This window comes from Cryptomeria japonica, chromosome 6 (genome assembly GCF_030272615.1).
Source record: "Cryptomeria japonica chromosome 6, Sugi_1.0, whole genome shotgun sequence".
Classification (NCBI taxonomy): Eukaryota; Viridiplantae; Streptophyta; class Pinopsida; order Cupressales; family Cupressaceae; genus Cryptomeria; species Cryptomeria japonica.
Window position 1 is genome coordinate 15072400 of NC_081410.1, and position 26609 is coordinate 15099008.

General features: G+C 37.3%; 1 protein-coding gene and 1 long non-coding RNA gene across 4 annotated transcripts in view; one reads left to right on the plus strand and one right to left on the minus strand.

Moving 5' to 3' along the window:
- Positions 1–18224, plus strand: part of LOC131048065 (uncharacterized) — a 45086-nt gene extending 26862 nt beyond the window's left edge. The window contains exons 2-4 of one of the 3 annotated variants that reach the window (XR_009358137.1): positions 4291–4423; positions 4514–4631; positions 17568–18224. This is a non-coding gene — a long non-coding RNA (uncharacterized LOC131048065). Of the gene's footprint in view, positions 1–4290; positions 4424–4513; positions 4640–17567 lie in introns of all 3 variants that reach the window. The other 2 variants (XR_009106351.2, XR_009358138.1) reach the window with 2 other exon arrangements.
- LOC131048064 (protein PALE CRESS, chloroplastic-like) overlaps positions 13769–26609 on the minus strand; it is a 42554-nt gene continuing 29713 nt past the window's right edge. Inside the window, exons 4-5 of the mRNA XM_057981914.2 lie at positions 18639–18725; positions 13769–14166 (exon numbers count right to left, since the gene is read on the minus strand). Of these exons, the coding sequence (XP_057837897.1) occupies positions 14128–14166; positions 18639–18725 (126 nt within the window). The 3' untranslated portion in view covers positions 13769–14127. The remainder of the gene's footprint in view (positions 14167–18638; positions 18726–26609) is intronic.

The following is a 26609-nucleotide window of genomic DNA, read 5'->3' on the forward strand; positions in this document are numbered from 1 at the left end:
AAATGTCCCGCAATCTGACAAATGTTGCAGAAAGCCTTCTTGGGGCAGGACCCCTTGGTGTGTCCATCACTCCTACAGTTAGTACACCACACGTCGTTTTCTTCAGTCTTACTTGTACTCCCCTTCATGGCTTTGAATTCTTTCAGCATTCGTTCCGTGTCCTTTTGGAGAGCGTGCACCTTTTTACTCGATTTGCCACTGCTGCTGCTTTCCCCGTCAGAGTCTTCATCATCATCAGATGAATATTTATTACTTTTCTTCTTCTTTGATGTTTTGCATTCGCTCTCTAGGTCCATCGCCCTATTATAGGCGTCGTCATATGACGTCGGGGGTACAATTTTCATCTTTTTTCGTAGGGAGGATTTCAATCCTTCAACGAACCATCGTTTCTTCAATCCTTCTGCTGGTTGGCTTTCCATTTTACTGAGCAATTCCTTCAGCCTCATGTTGTATGTCCGTACTATCTCCTTGGTACCTTGTTTGGTATTGTATATCTCCGTTACAATTTCATTGTCATCACGGAGCAACCGAAATTCCTCCGTGAATTCCTTCTATAGATTGGCCCACGTGGCCACTTTTTGCTTGTCCACATCGGAGTACCAATCTATGGCAACTCCACGTAATGTGGCTGGGAACTGTTGTACCCAGTCATCTTGGTCTGTCACTCCGTTGGCAGACCAAATGGTTTCACATGTACGACAGTGCCGTAAGGGATCTTCCTTGCCGTCCCCTGTGAACTTTGGCAATTTTTGTTTACTCGCCATCCCAGGTCGTCTTCCTGGTGGTGGTTGTGCTTGTGTCTATGGCCCTGCGCTGCTTCCTCCGGCGTCGGTGGTGTGTCTTGCGTGGGCGACTGGAGGTATGGTGTTTTGCTTGTCGTGTGTGGCACCTACACCCGTACGGTTGCCCTCCCCTTCGCTCTCACCCGCGCCCACTCTTGGTTCCCGTTGGTGGTCCTCACTTTGTGGTGTAAGGGATAAGTTTGTGAACCGATCCCGGGTCTCTTCAACTAGATTTCGCCGCAACCTTGTTTCTTCCAGAAACTCTTTGTGGCTCCGCGCCCTACGGTATTCTGGTGACGCGTAGAAACTTCCCTCGGCTTCTGCACCCTCCGTGACACCTCCGTGGTTCCCTTCAGGCCACCCTTCGGCAAGTTGCCTCAGCCTCCGTCTCCGTTCTACTCGCTGCTCCAGAATCAAGGCCCTCTGCATGGCCTCCCACTCATCCGTTTCCGCTTTTTTATTTCCATCTTTATTCAGTAGGTTGGGCATTAATTGTCACACATTTCCCTAACTCACAATGTATAAACCAAACACATCTTTATTAATTCATTTCGTGAGATACAACTCGTGTCAATGACACTTTTATTTGAATATAGAAAGTTTCAAGGTTCAATTCCCTCCTGGCCTGGAGCCATCCCGTTCCGCTTCCCGTCGGCTATTTTCTTCGTACTGCTGAAGAATTTGTTGGCGTCGCTCTTCCTGGGCAATCTCCTCCAAGCGAGCTTGTTGTGCCAATGATGCCTGTGCAAGCAACCGGGGAAGATGGTTCATCAACCGATTTACTGTCGGGCTCACCTCCAACACTGTCCACACGGCACTTGGTGGGATTTCCCCTTCCGTTGCCTCGCGTCTGATGTAGGTCTGGATGGCCACCTGGAGCAGAATTGAAAATTCTCTCGTTGCGGTGTCTTCTCCTGTGTAAATTTTTGTCCACGCGTCGTCGGCCTCAGGGTTCACCTCACCAACGGGTAGGCCCATCGTGTCCGTGCGCCATCCTCGTCTTCCATTCCCGAGTATGTCTAGGCAACGACGCCAAATGTTTACCCTCTCGGGTGAATAACTTAAAACACAAAGCACGTAATGCAGAAATACACCATAGATATCAGACAAGTATAAGAGATGTTATTCCATTCATAATCAGTGTGTTGCAAGTTACATTCTGAAGTATATAAAGATACCGAGGGGGTGCGAGCGCCAACCGTCGCACCGCAACTGCCACCCCTCGGTTGCCAACTAACCAAAACAATTACACATAATTAACTAGTCGTATAATGTCGCCAACAGTAAACACAAAGCACGTAATGCAGAAATACGCCATAGATATCAGACAAGTATAAGAGATGTTATTCCATTCATAATCAATGTGTTGCAAGTTACATTCTGAAGTATATAAAGATACCGAGGGGTTGCGAGCGCCAACCGTCGCACCGCAACTACCACCCCTCGGTTGCCAACTAACCAAAACAATTACACATAATTAACTAGTCGTATAATGCTGCCAATAGTACTAAAGGTGTGGCTACACAAGATTTGTATGGCAATAACAATACAGTTTATTTTGAGAAATCATTAATTTGGCTGCCCACTCAATGTCACTAGTGATCAAGGAAAGCAATTATCTTGCAGAAACAATGTAGGTTTTGCAGTGCATTTTCATGGCATGGCATCATAAGAGCTCACCACAAGCAAATGGTACTGCTGTGTCTTTTAATGAAATCCCAGAGTACATATTGATTAATGTTTGTGATGTTGGCTGCTCGGATTGGGATGAACACTTTTCAGAGTTTACCTGGCATAGAGAAGTACATGTAAGAACTTTACAACACAAACTCCATTCCAACTTGTTCGTGGCAAAGTAGTGATGCCTATAGAGTTCCTAGTTCCTGTGCATTGTAATGGATGTGTGTCTGGATTGGGGCCAATCATTGAGGGCATGTGCTTTTGAATTCATTCGTTTAGATGAGAAGCATTTTTGGCACAATTGAGTCAAGGTATCAAGGTGGAGAAAGGATTGACATGACAAAAATATTAAGCATTAAACATAAGGAGTTGTTATTTGAGTTTGATGCATGACTCCTGCTATAAAAAATCCAGGAAAGTGACAGAGCAATCTCTTCCTACTGGTGCAGTCAAGGTAGTTTAATTGGATGGGAGAGGCATACCTGGATGTGTGAATGGAATTTGGCTGAAGCTGTACTTCTACAACTGTTTTTTTCAAGAGATAGTGAACAAAGTTTGTGCAACCAAGTTAGAATAGGGGTTGCTGTAATTTGCATTTGTTGAAGATTTGAATAGGGCACAGTAGCATTTTGTTTTATAAGGATTTATTCAACTTTCATAAGTGACTAGAACATCTTGCAACTTTGTTTCACACAACCTCTGCTTGTCTGTCTGTCTGTCTGTTTGTCTGTCTATATATATATACATATACACACACGGAGGCATCATGATAGCACCTGTACAAGGGGATGAGCAATTAAGAAAGCATAAATTGCACTTGGCATCTGGAATTAGTCATTAAGGGATATGTAGATGGACAGCTGTGTTTGGTCCAGAATTTTGAGAGGAAGGAGGTGGCCAAATGAAGTTTGAACATCAGGGGAAATGGCAGTAGGATGAAGAGTTGAAATAGAAAAAAGAAAATGATAGAGGCCAAAATAATCTAAAAAAGTTCTGAAGAGAAGAGATTGAATTGTAAATATTAACATCAACTTTGTGCATGTGTAGAGTATATAATATACAACTTGCTGTAGAATGGTGTGTTGTTTTGTGCTTCAGATGATCACAAGGGAAATATATAAATTAAAACACTGTAGGTGCCAATGAATATGTGCATACTCATTGCACTCAAATCTGAGATGTGCGCTAACTCCTTGTACAGGAGAGTGGAAAACGATGCCAAGTTCCACATGGATGTTTATGTTCAGGAGAAATGACTATGGAATTGGTTGACTTTATGATTTGGGGAAAACTAACTATGGAGAAATTCTCTTTCCTCCTCTTCCATACTTGGCCATAAGAGATCTATATTTGAAGAATCTCATAAGAGAAGATAAACAGAACCATAAGAGAGGATGAACAAATTTGTCTAGGAACCTGAAGGTTTTAAGATCTTAAGAATGTTTTTTGTATTTTCCATGGACATCTAGCTTTCTTGTTATGGCTAACTTCTTATGATTCAAGTTATAATGTTCTAACATTTGACTTTTAACCTTGGAGAAACTTTTCCTAGCACATTATGTCTATGGAAGCTTTTCCATCAACATGTACTCTGATCTTAATCTACAAATATTTAGTTGTCTTTGCACGCAGCCATTTTATGGAGACACTTAGAAGGCTAGACTGGCAGCTGTATCATATGCATCTAGTTTAGACTTCTCTTCTGATTCTTTTTTACTAAATTTTTCCTTGCAGTGGTCAACCATACTTCTTGATGTGACATGATTGTATTGATTTTCTAGTACGTGATACATCTATTCTGGAAATTGATCTTCTCATGCATTGGCAGCAGGACCTAAGGAATGGTTGAAAGCACAGAAAAGGAGGACAGCAGAATTTTTTATGGCACCTATTGTTGCATCACGTGACAGACTCAGTAGCGCTTATAATTTTCTAAGTACCTCCTCCTCAATGAATTTATGGTGTGGTACTAGAGCTCCACTATAAGAAAAATAAGAACATGTTGCTTCTTTGTTATTGAATCTTTTTGCTTGACATTTGCAATATTGCAGAGACGGGAGATTACATCAAATAAAGACTATGAAGAAGCTGAAAGGCTTGTCAAAGTTGCTGCGCGAGATTGCATTCCACCAGAAGAAGGTTCATTTGTTGCCTTTCAAGCTAGATCAGGTGTTGAGGTTTATACTTTATCCTTGTGTTGCTATTTGCATTATATTCTTGTTGCACTATATAGATGGTATTCTTGTTTACATTTTAACTGTCACAAATTGATAAAATTCATTGATGAGATGCTAGTTCTTGAAAGTCACATGTTCTAACCTTTGAGATAAAAACAGATAGGTCAAGTTTGCTAATTCATTTTATCCTTATGCAAAACTCCATAAAACAAATTGTATAGTGTTCATATTAGCAAGCTTGTTTTTGTTTTAGATTTTAGAGCAGATTAAATTAGAGAGCTTCCTCAATGAGTCTGAAGAAAGGATTTCTTCATCCACTTTTCTATTGTGTTCTCATGAAAGTGGCAAATTAAAATGTCAGAATTTTTTGATTCCCATCGTGGGGCTTACGTTGAAGTTCTCAAATCTCACATTCATGATTGTAAAACCCTTCAAGCTCTAGTTTTGCAGCCTAACTTAAATTGGATCAAATAGGATTAAGAAGATATTTTGAACAACGTAAAGCATTTTGCATTTGATTAAAAGAAGAATCCTAGACATTTAAGAGCCACTCCTGCCATAATGCACAAAGAAGAACAAAAGGATGACCTTGCAGTAGGAAGACCCATCTTACTTCCTCCTACATGGAATTGATCAGTCTTAGCATTTAATGTTTACACAAGTAAAGCAAATATTATTACGATTACCTTCCCAACTTTTCAAGAAACAACATCAAGCAGAAGATCTTATCACTTCCATCTTTGCTGATAAAGTATACACCACATCACGGTGGAGGACAAGGATTCATGATTCAGTCTTTCAAATATCTCCTCAAGCACATTCAAATAAAGATTTGCCTTCATCGATGGTTAGGAACTCAAAAATATTTTTGCAAGAAATTTACAGCCATCAAATCCAAATAAAGATAAGGAACCATTTCAAGCATTGATTAATGATGTTCACAATAACTAAGATTTTCCTTCATTTTCATTGCCATGGGAAGCCATTGTTGGACCTTTGGCACTTGTAGTTTACCATGATTTTCTACTAGGCTCAAGAACGAATTTTCTAAAATTTCATGGTGATAGAACGTAGCATTCCAATGAGCATGTTTCATCATTTTCTACTGTTTGTAGCATATTGGGGGTTTCTCAGGAAGATGTAATCAATTTTTTTGTTGAAAGTTTTGTTGGAGCAGCAACAAATTGGTTCCATCACCTCTCTCCAAGTTGCATCACTAACTAGGAAACTATGCATGCTAAATTTCTCTCATGCTTCTAACTGGCTGAAGATGGTATGTTCTTTTTGTTTAGCTCTCAATTGTAGGAAAAGATCACAATGAACTTTTGAGGGAGTTTGTAGGATAATATGATTGAGTTCTTGGAAAAATCAGCAATTCTTTAAGGCCTTCTCCACAAATTCTCCCGAGTTGCTTCATAATTTTTTTTTTCTCAAAATTGATAAAGTAGACAAGTTAGAAATGACATGACCACCATGGGAGAAATAAAACAAGATACCACTAGGGTCATGTTAGTTTTACTTTCAGATTAACAGTAAACTCAGAAAATAGATTTAGTAACTGGAATTAGATTATTTTCTGTTAGGGTTTTCAACTTAGTGAACGACAGAAAGCAAACAAAATAGATGAAAATGAGACAAGACAACATTACCCTGGGAAAACCTCCTAGCAGGAAAAACCCAGCAAGAAGATATCCTCAGATCTGATTATGAATTATACACAATATTCTGATTACAACACTTATCTCTTTAGGAGGTCTGATATGGCCACACTTAGGGCTGATGTAGATGGCTAATCAGTATCACGTCTGCACCTCAGATCTGCACTTTTGTCTTCATCAACCAGCAACCTGGTCTGCACTTTTGACGCCTTATTCTTGACAGCAGTTTGCACCTTTCAATGGAGATATCAACACCTAATGTTTACACCTTGGCAGCAGATGTAGTTCACATTCATGCACAGCAGATAACTGACTAAATTCGCATTCAATCTCCAGAGCTAATTCGCATTTGTGAAGGAAGATGTGTGTGTTTAATGAGGTCAAGATGTTCTTTATTTGTATGTGGCAAGGGACCTATTTGAGGTCGGCTTGGACTAATATTGGCGCCAATTCTTTTAATTATTTTTATCCCTTTTGAGATATAACCCTTGGGTTATAGGGTCAGCCCTATTAGAGGGAACATGTTTCCCTTAGAGTGGCGTGTGAGAGGGGAGAGAAGGGCCCAGCCCTTGGCGGATTCCAATGTTGCCTTAAGGCAATTGGAATCCGTATCCTACCTAGTTACAATCAACAATCCCTCTTAACTAGGGAGGAAATAATTAGATAATTAGAATATCATAATCTTCCATCTTGCATAGAAGCAAAGAATGAATTACATAATCAGAATGTTGTAGTCTTCCATCTTGCACATAAGCATAGATTGGAATTACATAACATAATCTTCCATCTTGCACACAAGCATAGAATGGATCCACTTTACATTGCCCGCAGAGGGTGGAGAGGATCTTTTCTACCATCTTACATTGCCTGTAGAGGATGGTTACATTTGCTCTTCTCCCTGAGAAGAATACCACCTTGCATTGCCCGTAGAGGGTGGTTGATACAACACAATGTATCACTTAGGTTGACACTCCTTCTCAACCAATGTTTGATTTTCCACAACACCAAGGCTGTCTCTGAAGTACACAAACTTCACTCTCGACAGGGGCTTGGTAAGGATATCTGCAATCTAATCATTAGTACTGACATACTTCAGCTGAATGGCGCCTCTTTGCACCATATCTCAAATGAAGTGATAATGAGTCTCCACATGTTTTGACCTGTCATGAAACACCGGATTGACAAACATCTTTATACAACTTTGATTATCACAATGAATAATTGTAGGTTCCCAAGCTTGTCCAAACAACCCAGCAAGGAGCTTACGAAGCCACACCGCTTCTCTAGAAGCAACACTTGCCGCAATGTACTCAGCTTCAGTTGTACTTAGTGCTACTGATGACTGTTTTCTGCAAGCCCAAGAGATCACTACGGATCCTAAGCTGAAACAAATGCCAGAAGTGCTTTTCCTGTCCTTGACACTTCCTGCCCAATCTGCATCTGAGTAACCTTCCAGGGCTATTGGAGTGTTAAGTGGATACTTCAACCCATAACCAACTGTGCCTCGCAAGTATCTTAGGATGTGCTTCGCTGCAACAAGATGAACATGTTTAGGCATGCTCATGAACTGACTGAGAGCATTCACTGCATAGCATATATCTGGTCTAGTGTTAACTAGATACATTAGGGATCCAATCAATTGTCTGTACTTAGATGGATCTGCAAAATTGGAGTTAGCTGCAGAAACACTCAACTTCTTTAAGTTAGATTCCATAGGAGTAGACATGGGTTTACAATCCATCATTTTAAATCTTTTCAAAATATCAATAGAATACTTTCCTTGACTTAGAAAATTTCGTTAGATCTTTGCCATACTTCTAGTCCTGGAAAATAATGCATTAGACCTAAATCTTTCATTTCAAATTCTGAAGCTAATTCTTTCTTACATCTAATGATAAGCTCATCTTTACCAGTAAGAAATAAATCAACCACATATAAAACCAAAATTAGCATTTCATCATTGGATATTTTGAAGTAAATGTTAGAATCAACATCATTCTTACAAAATCCTAAACTTAACCAGTATTTATCAATTCTTTCATACCAAGCACGAGGGGCCTATTTGAGGCCATATAGAGCTTTCTTCAATCTGCACACATGAGTATCTCTTTCATGAATCTCATAACCCTCAGGTTGTTCAATATAGACTTCTTCCTCAATGACACCATTAAGGAAAACGGTCTTAACGTCCATTTGATGTAGCTTCCAACCTCTAGTTGCATCAATAGCTATTATAGTTCTAATAGAGGTGTATCTAGCAATAGGAGCAAATGTTTCTTTCTAATCTATACCTTCCTTTTGAGAAAAAACACGAGCTACAAATCTAGCTTTATATTTTTCAATACTACCATCAACATTATGTTTAATTTTAAATAACCATTCAGAGGAAACAACAGATTTACCTTTGGGTCTAGGCACTATGTCCCAAACATCATTCTTGATGATTGATTGATATTCTTCATCCATAGCTAGCTTTCAGGCATGATGGTTCAAGGCTTCTTCAACATTGCATGGCTCAGACTCAATGAGATTGCTCATCAATGCAACATAGTTGGAGAATATTTGAGGTCTCTTACTTTCTCTGAAGATGCCAATGGGAGCTGCAAATCTTTCAGCTTCTTGAATGGTGTTTCTCACCCAAAGTGGCCTCTTTTTGCTAACAACAATGTCACTAGGTATATCAGTGTGATTCATGGGCTTAGGTGAATCATTATGCTCTTCTTGAGGTGGAGGCTCAACAAACTCCCTCTGAATCTCAAGGTTAGTATCAATATTCATATCTTGATTATTATTAACCTCATCAACAACAAGTGAACCTTTTGATTTCTTAAAAGCAATATCTTCTTCAAACGTAACATCCCTACTTACCTCAACATACCTTTGACCTGGAATGTAGATCCTGAAGGCTTTAGAGGATTCATTGTATCCAACTAGCATCCCCTTCTTTCCGGAAGGCTCCAACTTAGTTCGCTTTTCTTTAGGCACATGAACATATACAAGACTTCCAAAAATTCTCAAGTGGCTGTTGTCAGGTTTGGATTCTGTGAAGGCTTCTTCAGAAGTCATATTCTTTAGAACACGGTGGAGACATTTGTTCTGAATATATACTGCTGTTCTAGAAGCCTCAGCCCAAAAAAAAGTCTGCAAGTCTTGATCATGGATCATTGCCTTTGCAACCTAAACAATAGTCGTATTCTTTCTTTCAACACCTCCATTTTGCTGAGGATTGTAGGGAACATAGAACTCCCTCTTAATTCCTGACTCAACACAGAAATAATTATGGAATTCTACATCCTTGCTAGGAGGCCCCATATCAATGTGAGTGAATCTTAAATCAATCGCAGTGGCTTGGTTTGGGTCTTTCTAAGATGTAGGGTGGGCAATCTCTAGGAAAAGGTGATCAAAATTTTTATCCTTAATCAAGTGAAAGGTAGTTTTGAGCTTCTTACTTCTAGGGATAAGGTGGACTGTAATATCTTTGAAACAATATCCCTAGGTGGTTGTGTAATGGCTTTGATTTTCTTCTTATTAGACAATGAGACTTCAAGCTATGTGAGGGAAGACAAGGTCTTGATGGCACTCTGCATCGTGTTAGGGCTGAGGAAGGGGGTTCTCTTAACCAAAGGGGTCTTATCTATGTTTTGCAAAGTTAAAGGAAATGGGGATTTAGGCTTACCACTAATAGCGTTATATTGTGTTGCATCTTGAGTTGGTTCCTCCTCTTTTCCCTGGTTCTTCTTAGGATGTTATGATTCTTTCCATTCTCCTTCTTTGCCCTTCTCCCCTTGTTCTTTATCTGGCTCCCCTATTCTAGTATCTGGTGCAGAACCGTCTCCACAAGCTTTCTTGGGATCCTAATTCCAATCTAGTGGCTCTCCATCTCCACTACCTCCCAGATTGACTATGGGTATTGTTGTGTGAGCAGGACTGTAGGAGAAGGATTTACATCTCCAGTGCTACTTTTTCTTGATGATTCTTTTGCCTTCATTAGGGTATTCTTGGAGACGTCACCCTTCTTTTTTGGCAACCCAAACCTAAGGCCTTAAGACGAAAGTAGTCCTTTTATCCAATTCATCCTCTTTGAGTAGAGCCCAATCAATAGAATGCACCTGTACATGAGAAACATAGGTGGGGTTGATCATATCAGACCTATCATTAACAAAAACATTAACATCCAACTCAAGTTTGTAATTAATTATTTTCTCTAAGGTCATTCTTGAGCAATCCCTTCTCCTCACTTCAAGGTCATCTACATAGTCTTCCCAATATTCTTCTAATTAGGGCACATAATGGAATGAAGGTCCTCAATGCAAATTATTTTTGACAAAATCTTTGTTATCAAAGTTTAGCCTCAAGACATCGTAAGCATCCATAACATATTTATCTACTACCTTCACAATGTTTAAGACATTTGATCACATTTTGCAACAATACATCCCTCGAGTGATGGGGAACTGGATATCGATTTTCCCTCTCTTAGTACATCTCCTATTTACTTCACAAATTTTGTCTACAATGCTCAAACAAAATAAATGTACCATCTACATACCTGGTTAGTTTTTAAGGGAAGCCATCAAAACCCCCTGCCCTCATGTAGGTGAATGTAGGGAACTATAAGAAATAGTTGGCATATACTTTAATCAAGGTAGTTGCTTTAGGTTAAAATCTCCATTTTGGATGTCACTATAGTTCTCTCACCAATCTCATTGTGAATACATCATTCTCTCTTTTAAAATTTGTGTAGCTCCTTTGCAATTGCAAATTAGGGTAAAAATCACAAATTTAAATAATTTCATCAAATTCCTCCACAAAGTCTAAGACAAACCAATGTTGAGTGTAGATTAAAGCATAGAATAAGTATGAATTCATGTAGAAGAATCTGTTCAATCTGAAAGAAGTTATCATGGATTGTAATCAATCATTGATCAAACCTACCCAATCTAAATATGCTTCCCTGGCATTAATAACCTGGACAAAGGAAAACATCCATTCGTCCATATTGAAGGCATCTCATCTCCTTGGAGCCTACGTAACAAAACAGCCATATCTACAATCTCCCCTTTCAACAGAGGATTGTGAATGGTTTTGGGCAACTTTGACTGCCCTTTTCTAGGATTTACAAACTAGTCTTTGGCAAACACATTTCTATAGTAACCCTTCTTGGCACTGAATTCACTTTAGGACAAATTGAAGTCTCGGTGAGCATATTCAGCTCTATTCAAAAGCTGAAATAAGTTTTGAATGGTTGCTTTGTCTAGGGTTACGAGGACCTTGTTATCTTGCGTCTTAATTTCCTTTGTATTGGGGGCATACCTATTCATACATTCCAACACAAAATCTAAAACATTGCACAAAGACATGGAAGGCAATGGCTTCAAGCAACCCACTCTCTACTAAATTTTGTGTGATTGGATTCCAATTAGGGCTTTGTATTTTCTGCCAGAATTTTTCCAGTTTAATATACCTCAATTTTGTGTCCCTTGGTTGTCCGTACTGTGAGAAAGAAGCCTGCAGCTAAGCATTGGCGGGGAAGCCACAAGCCGTAGAGGGAGACGGATTTGGAGGTTGGGAACAAACAGAGTTTGAGGGAAGGCATTGCAGGTCCGCGCAGTTGTATGACACCAGGGAGTTATTCAGTTCAGTTTTTAGCCTTTGGGGAGTGTGATGGAGGATTTGAGGTGTCTCCTAGCATTTGTGCCAGCGGATTGTGGCCACCTCCAGGCATGACTGGTACGCTTTGAGGAACTCGGAGTATGTCTCGGTTGGACGTGAGGTTGCCTTCGTGGATGCACAGAGGGCTCGGGAGGAGCTGACCACCAGGTTGGAGGCAATAGTCTCGTGAGACTTAGTTCAGCGTACCCAGGAGTTGGATGCTGGGAGAGCAGCACGAGTGGCTATCGAGGACAAATTGGCTAGGGAGATAGTATCAATTGAGTAGCAGTTGGTGGAAGCTGAGACTGAAAAACATGTTTTGCAGACAAGTTTGGGTTAGGCACAGGAGGACTGTGATGGCAAAGGAAGCAATATTGGTGAAATCTGCACTTGAGCATCGGATGGTAGCAGAAAAGGGTTTTCAGGCGAGGACACAGCAAGTGTATAAGATCCGGGCCCGACTGGCGTCAGTAGTTCCTGCCGTTCATCTCTATTTTGTATTAAGTCGTCGGAGTCGACTTCTTTTCTTGGGGGGGATGATGTTGACGGGAATAATCATTATGTTATGTTGTTATATTATGTTTATGTTGTCGTCGGTAATAATGAGTTACGGCGGTTAGTTAGTTGGCCGATGGGTAGGTAGTTGGAGTCGCGACGGTTGTGTCGCACCCCTTCGGCTGTCATATATTGTACCACCTCCGAGTGTTGGGACAGGTAATGTTGACGACGGATATAATATGAACATCCTTTGACATTAATGGAAAGCTTATTCTGGTACATCTTTTATATTTGCATTGTACATTGCTGTTCGATTTCTGCATTCTTCCTGTTTACCCAGTGAGGTAAACATCCCTTATCTCTGCTAGAGAACGCTCAAGCCCATTCAAATGCTCATGCGCTAGATATTTTTGTTTCATTTTTTCTCCATTTCAAAGTAGAAATTTTAATGAAATATGGTTAGAAAAACGCCCTTTTTAACTTCAATAAGTTATGAACTCCAAATGCAAAATTCTAACTCAAAGCGATTCATAGTATGGTAGTTCCAAAAAGCCTACCTCTCTGCAACAATGATAGTGATTGGAAAGACTTGTTGTGCTTTAACCTTTCTCTTGCTCCTTTTGATATAATGAATCTTCTGGCCGAAGACTTTGGGTAGATAAGTAAAGGATTTTGAAATTCAGTCCTAGTGCATTCAATGCTCCACCTACTACTGCACTATGTAATTAATGCTTAATGCTTCCCACCATTCGTGCCATCTTGTCACTTTCCTATCAGTTCAAAAAGATCCTTCAGATCCCATCTTTAGTTTTGGTATTCCTTTTTTATTCCACCCAACACGATCTCTTATTTTGATCTCTCAATATTTTAAAAATGAGCAGTGACTTTCATAACAATTCATGACACTATGTCGGGAGGCAATTCAGTTCTTGAACTCTTCTTTGGGCCTGAAACATGCTATAAATCACCTTTAAATTGTCATCGGATTCCAACCACAACTTTGGAACTTGGCCTTTACAGTCCTAAGGTTTTCCTTTTCCTCTATGTGTTTCGGTGCCAACTAAGCAATTGGGCTCCAACATGGTTCAAGAACCGTTGTCGAAGTCTGGTGCCTAACTTTGAGAAATTAAACGAACTAGGGAACTCCTAAGAATTCACCAACTGATTGCATAAGGATTAAATGAGTTTTATGCTACTTGAAAAATTCCACCTACTTAATATACACATTTTGTTGTTAAATCCAATATTTCAATACGTTCTTGGTAAGAATTTCCTCCCATAATTAAATAATGAGACACTGTAAGGGATTGAAACATAAAAAAAACATTAAAATGAGACATCACATAGATATTTATGGCCATCTTCCCAGGCAAGATGAAAAAGTTCACAGTTCAATTCACATTTTTCTGTAAACATTCAGAAAAGCTGTCTAGTTTTTTGGTATGTTTTTATCCAAAATCTTTGCTGGTGTGATTCTAACAAGATTCCCTTGCTTTCCAGGAACAGCCCCTTTTATCATTAATGCCTGAAGATCCATGTCTATTTTGACTATTGGCAGCTTACGAATCTTAGTCTTTTTACCACCCATCCTACCTGGCATCTTTTTGCCTTTGTAAACACGTCCTGGAGTTGTACCAGCACCAATTGATCCCAACTCTCTATGACTTTTAGAACCATGAGTCATTGGTCCTCTTTTAAAATGGTGTCTCTTGATTCCACCTGTAACAAGATGACATAGTTTAGCACTGTTGTCATTATACAAAAAAATATTAATTAATCACCATCATGCATAAACCAAGACTTGAGGAGAAATGTGCATGATCCTAAAATGATATAGCATAAAAAAGAATAAATGTCTGGGTGAAAATTACATTATTTCAACATTATGGAAACTAACCTTGAAATTACCAGGTGGTGCCAATCCTGAAGAGAGCATTAATCGGCTTAAAACTACCAATTTAATCCTCATGTTAGATAGTGCAATAACTACTTTTTTGAAATTTTTAATCTTTCCAAAAAAGAGATCCACGGTGAGCTACATGCCCCTATATGCATCATAGTAAAAGTGGCCTCGAAAAAGGATGGGCAGGAGGTTTAGCAGATTCCCTTGTCACTGAAGATGGGACATATCTAGGTAGAGCGTCATCTACCAGCCATTCACTAATTTCTAAAAGAGACATCAGGAATCTTTTCAACTTCAATAATTTTTAGCACGCCACTAGGATGATCCAAAATCTCTCATCCATTTCTTGTTCCATATTTTCCATTTTGTTATGAGAATTTCTGCATATTACTCGTAGGTTGAGACCTAAATTTGTAGCCATCAGTGTGTGACTAAAATACCAAATTGACAATTTTTCAGTAGTAATGTGTCTTACAGTGATTCATTGCTGTCTATCATTTTCAATTTTTAATTTTTGCCAATGGTCCATTTGTAGGATGAACTTTCTTGTCAACTCTCAATAATTCCGTGCCAGCGCCTCTTCTCAGTTTTTCGTTTTTCATGCATTGGGAAACGTGCAAGATGGCGTCATTGACCAACTTGATGTTGGAAGGCAGTCAAGTTTTGTGCACTTAGCATCTTCTCAGTACCTCGTTTTTCGTGCCTCAAAAAGCGTGAAGATGGCTTATGGACATCGATGTTTGTTTCGGTTTTTAATATTTTTTTACCTAAAAAAAATTCTGATGGGTTTTAATATTTTTTTTCCCTTGAAAAAAATTGTGGGTTTTAATAATTTTGTCCTAAAAAATTATCTGTGGGTTTTTAAATATTTTTTGTCCCTGTAAAAAAAATCATGGGAGGTTTATGATTTTTTCCTCAAAAATTGTACTTTGCTGCAGTCTATTTTTAGTCGCACCTGGAGTTGTTGTGCGAACATCTGCACTAGTCTCTTATTTGCAGTCTATTTTCGAGCATCTTGCTCATCTGCAATAGTTTGGAGGGTTTGCCGATTTTTTCCTCAAAATCGTGACAGTGGTTCTTGGTGTGTCTCTGGTTACAGGGAGGGACATTCTCCAACATCAAGTTGGACGGTTGGTGTTGTTTTGGGTATCTCCAGAAGTTCTGCAGTTTCTGGGAGGGTTGGTGGCAGACTCATCTCAAGTGGCAAAGTTAGTGGCAGGCTCTTGTCTTCCGTTGCAGCGTGTTCTGAGAAGAAGGGGGCAACCTTCTCTGTTATTTCTCTTGGTAGTTAGAACGATGACCATTAAGGGAGGGTATTAAAATAATATCTTTCTCTTTGTGTTATTAATGGTCATTTAAGTTGTTTCTAATTTCACCTCTAGTTAACGATTGTTTCTTTTAGAAACATCGTCTTTGTAACTCTATTTAAAGGAGCTTTGTCTCCTTGATTAATTGAACAACATCGATTCTTTGAAATCCATATGCTTTTGCATCTGTATTATAGAAACCCTTAAGGTTTTGAGGATTGTTTGTCTCACTCTTCAGGAGGACAAAAACCCTCTTGAAGAAGATCGCCTATGGTAGTGAAAGATCCACCCTGGTTGATGCAATGAGATTCAAACATCTCACCTTATGTGAAAAAGGTATTATTAGCAAAATTTAAATTTGAACGGTTTGGAAATTTGTTCAATTTGTCAGGTTGCAAGTACAGGTTTGTGGAAGTTTCTTTTTGAGGTGAGTTAGAGTATATTGTAAGTGAAGGATATTGAGGGTTTAAGTATAAGATGTTGGGTTTATCACAGTAGAGACAATTTCATAAAAGACAATCAGATATAGACAAAAAAGCATGGTGCATAAAATTGAAAGGTAGTCTTGGCTTTTTGTGAGTTTATGTGGTAAGGAATCCGAACTTAATCTAACTTTGTCGTGCCTCCTTGCAAGGAGAATAAGTGCACTAAAAGGAATAAAGAAAAAGGGATATAATCACTGCCCATAAAGAAGACGTAACAGAAGAGGAATTTGCAGGTTTGGAAGGATTTGAAAGACACGTGGAAGGTTAGAGACGGGGGAAAAAAATCAGGTTAGCCGTGGATTTGATAAATCTGGACAATCAAATAGAGACAAAAGGAAAGAGGACATTGACCCTTCTGCCCACACTGCTTGCAAATTACATTGAGGGAGTCGCGCCAAACTTAAGAGGCTGATGTAGGGACATGGTGAGCAGCTGGTTTATCATGGTGAGCAAGTCTGAATGGGCAGAGAGAGAGTAATCTGATTGAAGGCATCTGCACTCACAGCACGTGGAGTCTGATGGAGGTAAAATTTGATTATTTTATTTGCTGCTTGTGGTACTCATTGTGGTCAGGAAAATTCCTCCTAATTCTCTACAAACTAAAGCATATTGCAGCAGACTGCTCATTTTCAATATACTCTCAATATTCAATTATGGAGGTGCAAATTGCTTAAGGCTCAGGCTAGTCATAATGTTTAAAGATGAATTATCATTTTCTCATCGTGGTAATGATAGAAATGGTGGACAACTATTATTGAACTGAGTTTGTATGATTTGCAGCTTTGAATGAAAGGTATCTAGTTATGCAATATTTCTGTTACATCTTATGTTAAAGAATTTGCTCCACATAATATAAATGACTTTGTGCAAATTATGTGCCTGAATATGTAATTATTGTCTAGTTGAAAGATTAAAACTAGACTCTCATGATTATGAATGATGAAACACTGGCTATATGTACTTCAATAATTTGCAGACAGAAACTACAGCATGACAACCATAGTTCTTCTTGCAAGCAAACTGTTTGTCATAATACCTTTGTACTGAATTAAGGAGAAAGGTGCAAAAATAATGGTCTAAAATAGGGGTAGAGCACTATATGATGTTATTGTGATCACAAGTTAGCTTCCTTTCTTAAATTTTTATTTCTCCAACGCAGTTTTTGGTGTGTATAGATTGTATGTGTGCCTTGTAATTAAAGTGATCACCCATCAACATGTATATGAAAGTCGTCTGTAAAGAACCTGGTTAGACCCTGAGTCGGCCAGGTCATCCTTTTGCATTTTTATTAAATAAATAAACATTAAATAAAATTATGAATAAGTGCAACAGTTAAATAAATTTATTTTAAGGCCGACTTTGCACAAATGATATTAAATATTTTGTATCGGTTATATCTTAGCTGACTTTATATCTTTTTGGCAGTTATTTCATTAGGCTGACCTTGCCTAAGTTTGGCAGTGTGGAGTAGTATAAATTTATGCTGTTGGGAGGTATCACATGTTTTTGAAATCCAAACGCACTGTCTGCTTCTAAGATGAAAAGTTGGTTTTGAGTGGGACGTCACCCATGCTCATAATTTCTTCAAACACCACAGACCTGATCCATGCATCAGGGCATGAACTATAGCAAAAGCAGACGACAAAGGAAATTGCATTTAGCTGGGCAAGCCTTGCCATTCATATCCAGGTCACTAGTCTTCACTTAGGGTGTATCAACACTGAAGCGTATCACTCAGGAAGGACCATTATCGCTGGGAACTGAGTGTCTTCATTAAGTGCATTGCATCGCCTATCCCTGTGTCAGACAACAGATTCAGTGGCTGCTTATTGTGCCACTTTCCAAGGCACTATTTATCATTGATATCAGCACCAGGGGGACACAGCGATTTCACAAGTCGGGTCTGATTAATGGGTATGAATTCTTGGCTGCCAATTAGTTAGATTTGTATATCTGAATTTATTGATTATAAACTGGGACAAGAGTATTCTGGTAATTTGTATTTTGTAGATCTTCTGAGTGATTATCTCTATTAATGAAGTATAATAGCTGTTATTCATTGTGAATTGATCCCTGCATCTATGAATAGTTCATTGTTTAGTTTTGCAAAGTATTTCTGTTTGGGTGTATTTAAGTGTCACATCAGATACTTACATTTCCTAAACAATATCTATCTCTCTTTATTATTTTTTCTTTACAAGACAGATGATATAATAAAAGTGAAAATGGACGTTTCTCCCAAGCTTCTGAAATAACAAAGAAAATATCACAAATGCTAACAATTAGTTTTACAAAGTATTTCTGTTTGGGTGTATTTCAGCGTCACATCAGATACTTACATTTCCTATCTGTCTCTCTTTATTATCTTTTCTTTACAAGACAGATGATATAATAAAAGTGAAAATGGAAATTTCTCCCAAGCTTCTGAAATAACAAAGAAAATATCACAAATGCTAACAACATAAGAATATCTACTCTGATATAAAAATGACTTACATCTCGATGAGCAAGATCTAGTCGATTCCATATGACAAACAAAACTAAATCTGTTAGTTCTCCATTGTCAGCAGCTTCCACTATCATCTGAATGCCAATAAATAAAATTAACGCTTTTGAGATTACAAACAAGATCAACTAAAATGGAAAATCTCTACAAATCACTATAAATAAGTACAAAAGAAAATTGAGCAGTGATCCATATTATAAAACAAAAACATATGGATACAATGGCTTGCTGTTTCACAAGAGTTCTGATATACATGTTTTAGTACTAAAATTGGTACCCCACAAATTGTTGCATTGTAGGTCTGATTTACAGTCAGTATCAATGATATGATAGTCAATGTTCGTCAAAGTAATCCAATTTATAAATTTATCGGGTTGTGGTGTAAGTTGCTACCAAGCATGTTCACAGATCATTAAGGGATGAGGTATGGCAAAATACAATGATTCAACTTTCAAGATTTCAAAAGTTGAAGTCTCTAGGATGAAATCTACGACAATATCACAAAAGGTTAGAAAGCAAAGGCAATGCGAAGCTGAAAGTGATATTTGAGTGGTCAAGACAGAAACTCTGATAGGAAGGACAGAACTTCAGGCAGCTAAATGGAAGCTTCACCTTTCACTTAGCCGGAAAAAAATGGCAATGATGGCATAAATGAGCAACCAGCATAAAACAGTCCAAGTGCAAAGAAAGTTTCACACATTTTATGTGGCTCAACCAAGGAAAAGCACAACAAGGATGGCTAAGTGGTAATCTACAAGTGCAGAGGGAAATAAAGACTAAGTGAATTTCACAGCTTCTCCATGGTAATGCCATTTAAAAATGGCAAAATTGCTAGTGATGGTGGATAAAAAATGCAACCAGCTGATAAAAGTAAGAACACAATGTAATTTTATATTTTCCTTAGTGGTAACACCACTTAAAATTGATCACTCAACTACCAAAAATCCACCAAACTGCGACTAGGCATAAAAGAGTCAAGTGATTAGTTTTTTCATACCTTTCATGTGGCAGTGCCACTTAAAAGGTGTGACCCAACTGGTTATGAAGACAAGAAAATGCAACAAGCAAACATCAAATGAAAATATAAGTTCAAGTTGCATCTCTGAGGTGGTATTACCTTCCTGAAAGTGCAACCAATGTGGAGACATTGGATGGAAAGTGCAACCATCAAGACAAACATTTAAAGCTTACAATTGTCTTCACACTTTCCTTAAAAAAGGCAACCAATCAATTCATTGAGGCATGCCAAGTGATAAAGGAGATAAAACTTGAGATATTTTTGTACTTTTCCGGTGTCACTACCAATGAAAAGTGGCAATCATTAAAAAAAATGAACCTGCAAAACCACATTTAAGGCAATCAAAAATATAAGATTAGTAATGTTTTTCACATGGCCATGCTACTCTAAAGGGGCAACTAAGATGGCAGTGATGGTTAAAAAGTACAACTAGTTGACTAAGTCACCTAAAGGATACATCAACGTACAAAATGAAAACGACTAGTCGTGAAAGGCCTTTGACATAGGCAACTTATATTGAAGTAATATTTTTATATTTAGCTTATAATGATCATTTAAGTCATTTAAGAAGTTAAGTTAGTAACTTTCTATTTTGTATGTCAATTAGTCAGTTATAGTAACTTCCGTTTATGTCTTTAGTTCTCAATCATTTCCATTATGGAAAGATCTTCTGTAATTACTTATAAAACCAATATTCCTCTACTTTGTTAATATCAAACAGTCAATTATTATTTCATGGTATCAAAGCATAGGTTTTTTTTTGGGCGATTTTATAATAATAAAAAAATTCATGGTCCATTTACCTAGATATTTTGAGGAAACTTCTAGACGTTTTTTTATCAGTTTTATTAAAACAAAAATCGTGGCATTTTTTTGGCATATTTTTAATCGAATAAAATTTGTGGTCTTCTCCATTGGAGACCGAGGGTTTTTACCAACAAAGCTTTTGAACAATTGTTTTGATAAAAAATGTGGTTTTTTGGCATGTCTAGAAGAGGTCTTTCTACAACTAGCAAAGGTTTTTTGGGTTTTTCTCTACAACAATCTACTCAACTAGGGTTCTGCTCCTGATATGGTGTTTATGCTTGGGACTGAGTTTTTTGCACGATTTTTTAATCAAAATTGTGGGTATCATTTTTTTGCAGCATTTTGAGGTCGTGCCTTGGGTTTCTAGGGTGAACAACCTTCCTACAAAGGTACAAAGTTTTTGTGCGATTCTTTTTACAAAATTGTGGGTTTTTGCATGATTTTTTTCCAAAAAAATCGTGGAGGGTTTCTTTCATGATTTTTCCTGAAAATCGAGGCGGGTTTTTTCATGATTGTTTCCTAAAAATCGTGTTCTTTTTCTGTTTTTTGACATTTTTTTGTAAATTGTGGGTTTTTACCATGTTTTCACAAAACGAAGGTTTTTTACCACTTTTTCCACAAAACAAAGGTTTTTGCTGATTTTTTCACAAAATCATGTGATTTCAGCATCGCATTGAGGGTTTGACGATTTTTCCACAAAATCGTGATGCTATCTTATAGCAAGTCTTTTTCAAAATTTTTGGACATTCATAGGTTTCAATTTTTTTTGGTCAATTTTTTATTAACAAAAATCAAAGCTTTTTGAGAAGTTGATCTATGTTTACGTGTCTCTAGATACAAAAGGAATGGCTTTGTTACCCAACATCATGTTGGAAGGCACTCAAAGGTTCAATGGCAAGAACTACAATGCCTAGAAGCAAACAATGCTCACTATTTTTGAGTACTGGTGCCTAGACTAGATTGTTCTTGGATAATTCTACTCATCCCACAATAGCAAGCAAAAACCAAGACAAGACAAGTTTGATGAGCGTAATTGTGAAGCGATTATGTTGTTAAAGTTGTCAATCACCAATAACATGCTTCTAGAAGTGTCGTCTGGCAAGACTGTTGCACAATGTCAAATAAAGGCAGAGCTTTCTTCCTTAAGAATATGTTGTTCTCAATTGTGATGAATGACAAGATGTCTTTGCAGGATCATCTCATGAAGATCAAAGACATTTCGCGATGAACTAGACGCCATTGGTCGCAAGATGCAAGAAGAGGATACGGTGGTTATCACACTAAAAAATTTACCACGATCCTATGAGCACTGCATCGAAACTCTCAACATTAAATCCACTAATATTGACCTGAAGTTTAATGAGATGTGAAATAAGCTCTTGCAACAAGCCAAGTGGAAATAGCAGTTTGGTAGCAACAGTGACACAACCAGTGTGGAACAAGTGTTTAACGCCAAGGACAAAGGCAAGTCCACTAAGTAGAAAGGACAAAGCAAACCTAATGATTCTTTTATGAATCTAAAATCTATCACGTGTCATTATTGTGGTAAACTTGGTCATGTACATAAGTCTTGCAAAAAGCAATTGGTTGATCAGAAGTCCAACCAAGGAGGGTCTCAACAACAAACTCATGTCACAAATAATTTTGAAGAGTCAACCTTCCATGCATTTGTGGCCAAATAACCTATAGATTATGTCAAATATTTTGTAGGGTAGTTTAGTAGAATGACCATAAAGGGAGGGTATTAAAGTAATATTATAATATTTAGCTTATAACGGTCATTTCAATCATTTAAATAGTTTAGTTAGTAACTTTCTATTTTCTATGTCAGTTAGTCAGTTTTAGTAACTTTCATTTATGTGTTTAGTTCTCGATTGTTTCCGTTATGGAAAGATCTTCTACAATTGCTTATGAAAGGAGTATTTCTCTCCTTTGTTAACATTGAACAATCACTTTCTATTCTATATGTCAGTCAGTCAATTTTAGTAACTTCCGTTTATGTCTTTAGTTATCGATTGTTTTTGTTATGGAAAGATCTTCTGTAATTGCTTATAATAGGAGTATTCCTCTCCTTTGTTAATATCAGATAATCAATTATTTTTCCAACTTAATCAAGGCAAAGGGCAGATTTTAAAGCAATAAAACAACATCTCAGTCACTCACTGATTTGAATGCCCAAATTGAAGAAAAAAACAAAAGAAAGACTTTAACAAGCTATTTTCAACATCAATTGCCTTCTTTCAAAAGGATAGGCTTATGGTTTCTTTAAAAGCATTATTTATTATTATTTTTCCTTATAACCTTCTTTTAGAGATCTTATAAATAAGTGCAATGAGCACATTAAATGTAAGGAGAGTTTGTGTTAAGCTTATGCTACTGAAACTTTCATTCAAATTTCAAAATTAGAATTTTGTGTTTGTAATTTTGCAACTTTAGCAAGTCAAGTAATAAAGAAAGTTATTATTTAATTTGTGTAGCATTTATCTTCTACCTTGCAAAGTAGCTTTGTATGTTTCAGAGTTATTGCTTGTTTCAATCTTGTACTTTATTAGGAGTATTGTGTTTTTGTTCAAATCAATCCAATTATTGATGTATATCCATTTATCTCTATTTTTATCATTAGAAAGCAACAGTGTTCACAATCATGTTTTTATTCAACTGCAAAAAGCTAAAGGCTCATGGTAAATACTTTCAATCATGTGCCCCTACCTCCAAGATCAAACGATTGGTCTAGATTGTTTTACGAGAATTTTGTTTACATGCAAAACCCCTAAAATATTATTTGTACAATATGCATAATCCACAATCTAATTTACTTGTTTTAGATTTTAGGAATAGATTAAATCAAGAAGCCTCCCTTGCTAATTCAAAGAGAGGATTTCATCACACACTATTTTGTTTTGTGTTGTCACAAAAGTAACAAATTGAAATGCTAATTGTTTTTGGCAGCTGCTATGAGGCAATGATTTAATAAAGGTTCTATCTCAAGATTGTTTAAACCCTTAAAGCTCTTGTTTTGTAGATTAATTAATTTGGACAGAAGCCAAGAATATCAAAAGAGTTGTTTAACAAGGAAATATATAATTATGACAACAATGAAAAAGTTCTAACTTTTCTTCTACCTTGGAAACAATATTGTCCCTCTCACATTCCGAGTTCAGCATCCTTTTCCTTAAGGTTCCAGAAAGAATTTTCCGAGTTCCATGGAGATGTCTTCTAGCACCCATACAAACACATCTCAACCTTCACCACAGCTCAGAACATAATGGTGTCTCTCGTGAAAATGTAATTGTTCATCTTTTTGTTGGAACATAATGGGTGTTTTGCCTTCCAAGTTCAGCGTCCTTTGCCTTTTGGTTCCAGAAAGAATTCTCCAAAGTTCCATGGAGATGGCTCCTGGCACCCATACAAACATATCTCAATCTTCACCACAGCTTGAAACATAATGGGTGTTTCCCATGAAGATATAGTTGTTCATCTTTTTGTCCAAACTCTAGTTGCAGGGGTACTAGAATGGGTTCACCATTCTTCTCCTACTCATACACCAGTTGGGCCCTCATGACTAAAAAAATCATAACTCACTTCAAGTCGGTCGTGGATGAACACTTCTTGTTTGTACAATTTGTCAAATTTGAAGAAAGATCACAGTGAACCTATGCAAGAATTTCTTGCACGCTTCAACCACTTCCTTAAGAGAATCAACACAACAAAAAGGCCTTTTTAACAAATTCATTTAATTTGTTTGATCAGCACAATGTCCTAAAATTGCTTTTTCAATCAAAACTTGTGATATTGATGAATCGAAAAGGCTCAAACTCAAGTGATCAAACTTTTAGACAACATGCTGACCATAGGAGAAAACAAGAGTCAATCCATCCCTTCATCCAAAATATAACAGATCCATTACATCAAAAAATTCCAAGCATCATATCTCCTATGAAATGCTAACCCTCAGAAAATGTTTTAGCCCAACCATATCAAGGTATTGCACACACAAGTTTTACCATAGGAGAAATCAGGAGAGATTCAATCTGTCCTTTACTCCAAAATACAGCCGATCCACTACTTCAAAAAGTTCCAAGCATGCTATCTCTTATGAAATGCCAACCTCCACGAAATGTTTCAGCCTAACCAAATCAAGATATTGCACACACAAGTTTTTTTCCTAACAAAGTAAACAAGCCCAGACTGTCTTCTTTACCTTATCAACTTGTATCAGAGGCTCCTTCTGGCAAGAAATCATAACTAACTACAGCTCTTTTAATGATACCAATAATCATGATGCCAATAGATGCCTGGAAACACATCAAGCATTGCAATTGATCTCTTGGTCTAAATTAAATGATCAAGGTTTATCAAGAAACTTGAATCTTTCCACAAAAGAATCTAATGGCAACTCTACAACAAGCTTTATTTGAATGGAATCTTCATTTAATAAGAAACAAACTAATTTTGTGATCATTCTCTTGTTTTCACTCAAACTCAAAATCAAAAAGAAAAAGAAAAAGAATGATAAAAGGAAGGAGAAGTCGAAGGGAAAGAGAAAATTCTTTAAGATTTAAAATGATCTTCATCTCAAATGAATGCAACTTAGGCTGAAGAAACTATGTCAAAGTTTGATATCCTAGATTATATGAATAAGATTACCCCATTTTTGAACTAGACTGAAAACATTTTCAAAACAACATACACAAGAGCCTATTACTGAGTCAATTAGACTAGTGTCCATCCTAAACATTTCCAGGTTGTTGTTCACAAGCATTACCCTAAGTCAAAGTTAAAACCAACTTAATGCGATGTATGATGATATCAAAGTCTTATGGCCATGATGAATTATAAGGCTGTTCTCTAATCCTAAAAATGATGCAGCATATTGACAAAAAGTGCAAAAACAATTCAATTTAAAATCTATGACTCAATTTTTGAACCAGTTTATGAGACTGATCTTGATGCCATTCCAAGTAATGTGCCCAGTTTTGTGTTGACCCCATTCATGGATTGTGAGATTTTAAAGCTTCTATTTTTCGTGACCTAATCCCGAAAATCATTAAAACCGAGATTTGGTCAACTCAAGAGGTGCTCATTTTTCTGGGTTCTATTCATCGTAGTGTTCTAGTCATCCTGGCAAAATTTTGAGGCAGAAGGTTGAACGGGTCAAAAGTTATCAGTGTTTTTCTCCTGCAAGCTCTTGGGATTTTAGTCACAAAATGTGAAAGCACAGACAAATCATCTCTCCCTATGCATGATAGCATAAACAAGACATGTGAGCAGTATGAAAAGCATTTCTCAAAGATATGTCATCTCATAGAAAGCAATAACTGTTATCTGCCACCATAGTGAAAAGTTAGCAATTACAATTGGTTCATTAAAGATACCTCTAATAACAAGTGTGAGAGTTTTTAACCTTCAAGTGCAATCTGAATTCTATAGTGGATCTTGCTCCATCTCCAACGTTGTGACCAAAGGAATTGTTCTCAGAAATGTGAACCATTAATATCATTTTATACATGGGCTATGTTCTTATGGAGGTTATGAGTGATGCTACATACAATTAGAGCCTTGCCTTAATGTGCACTATATCAGTGAAGGGACATTTCCATCAAAGGTTGTGTTTACAAGTATTTTGATAGATAAAAAATTACAGATAAAGTAGTGGAATTCATAGTTCACAAACTCAGACTCAAAGATTGCTTGGCAAGCTCAAAATTTTTTACTTGGCAAAAACTCAACAACTTAGAAAGTACTAAAACTTAAAACTTCTTAAAAAAACATTTTTTTTGCAAAATTCAATAACAAAATGTATTTAATTAAAAATTTACATCTCAAAAAAAAATGCACAGTTTTATAGCAAAAACAATATGTGAAAAACACATTTTAACCAGTATTTTACCCGCACGGGCGATTTACCCATGTTTTTCTTGTGTCTAAAAAAATTGCAAGTTGAACTTGTTAAAACTTGCAGAGCAAAAAAAAATAGAGAGTACTCGCAGAGTTTGCAAACTATGGTGGAATTGATTGACAAAATATCTTGAAGATATGTCATCTCATGGGACACAATGAGAGAAGGCATATGGAGGAGAAAATAAAAGTGAGTTACTTAGCTTGGGAATTACTCTCGTTTATTTCCACATATTGC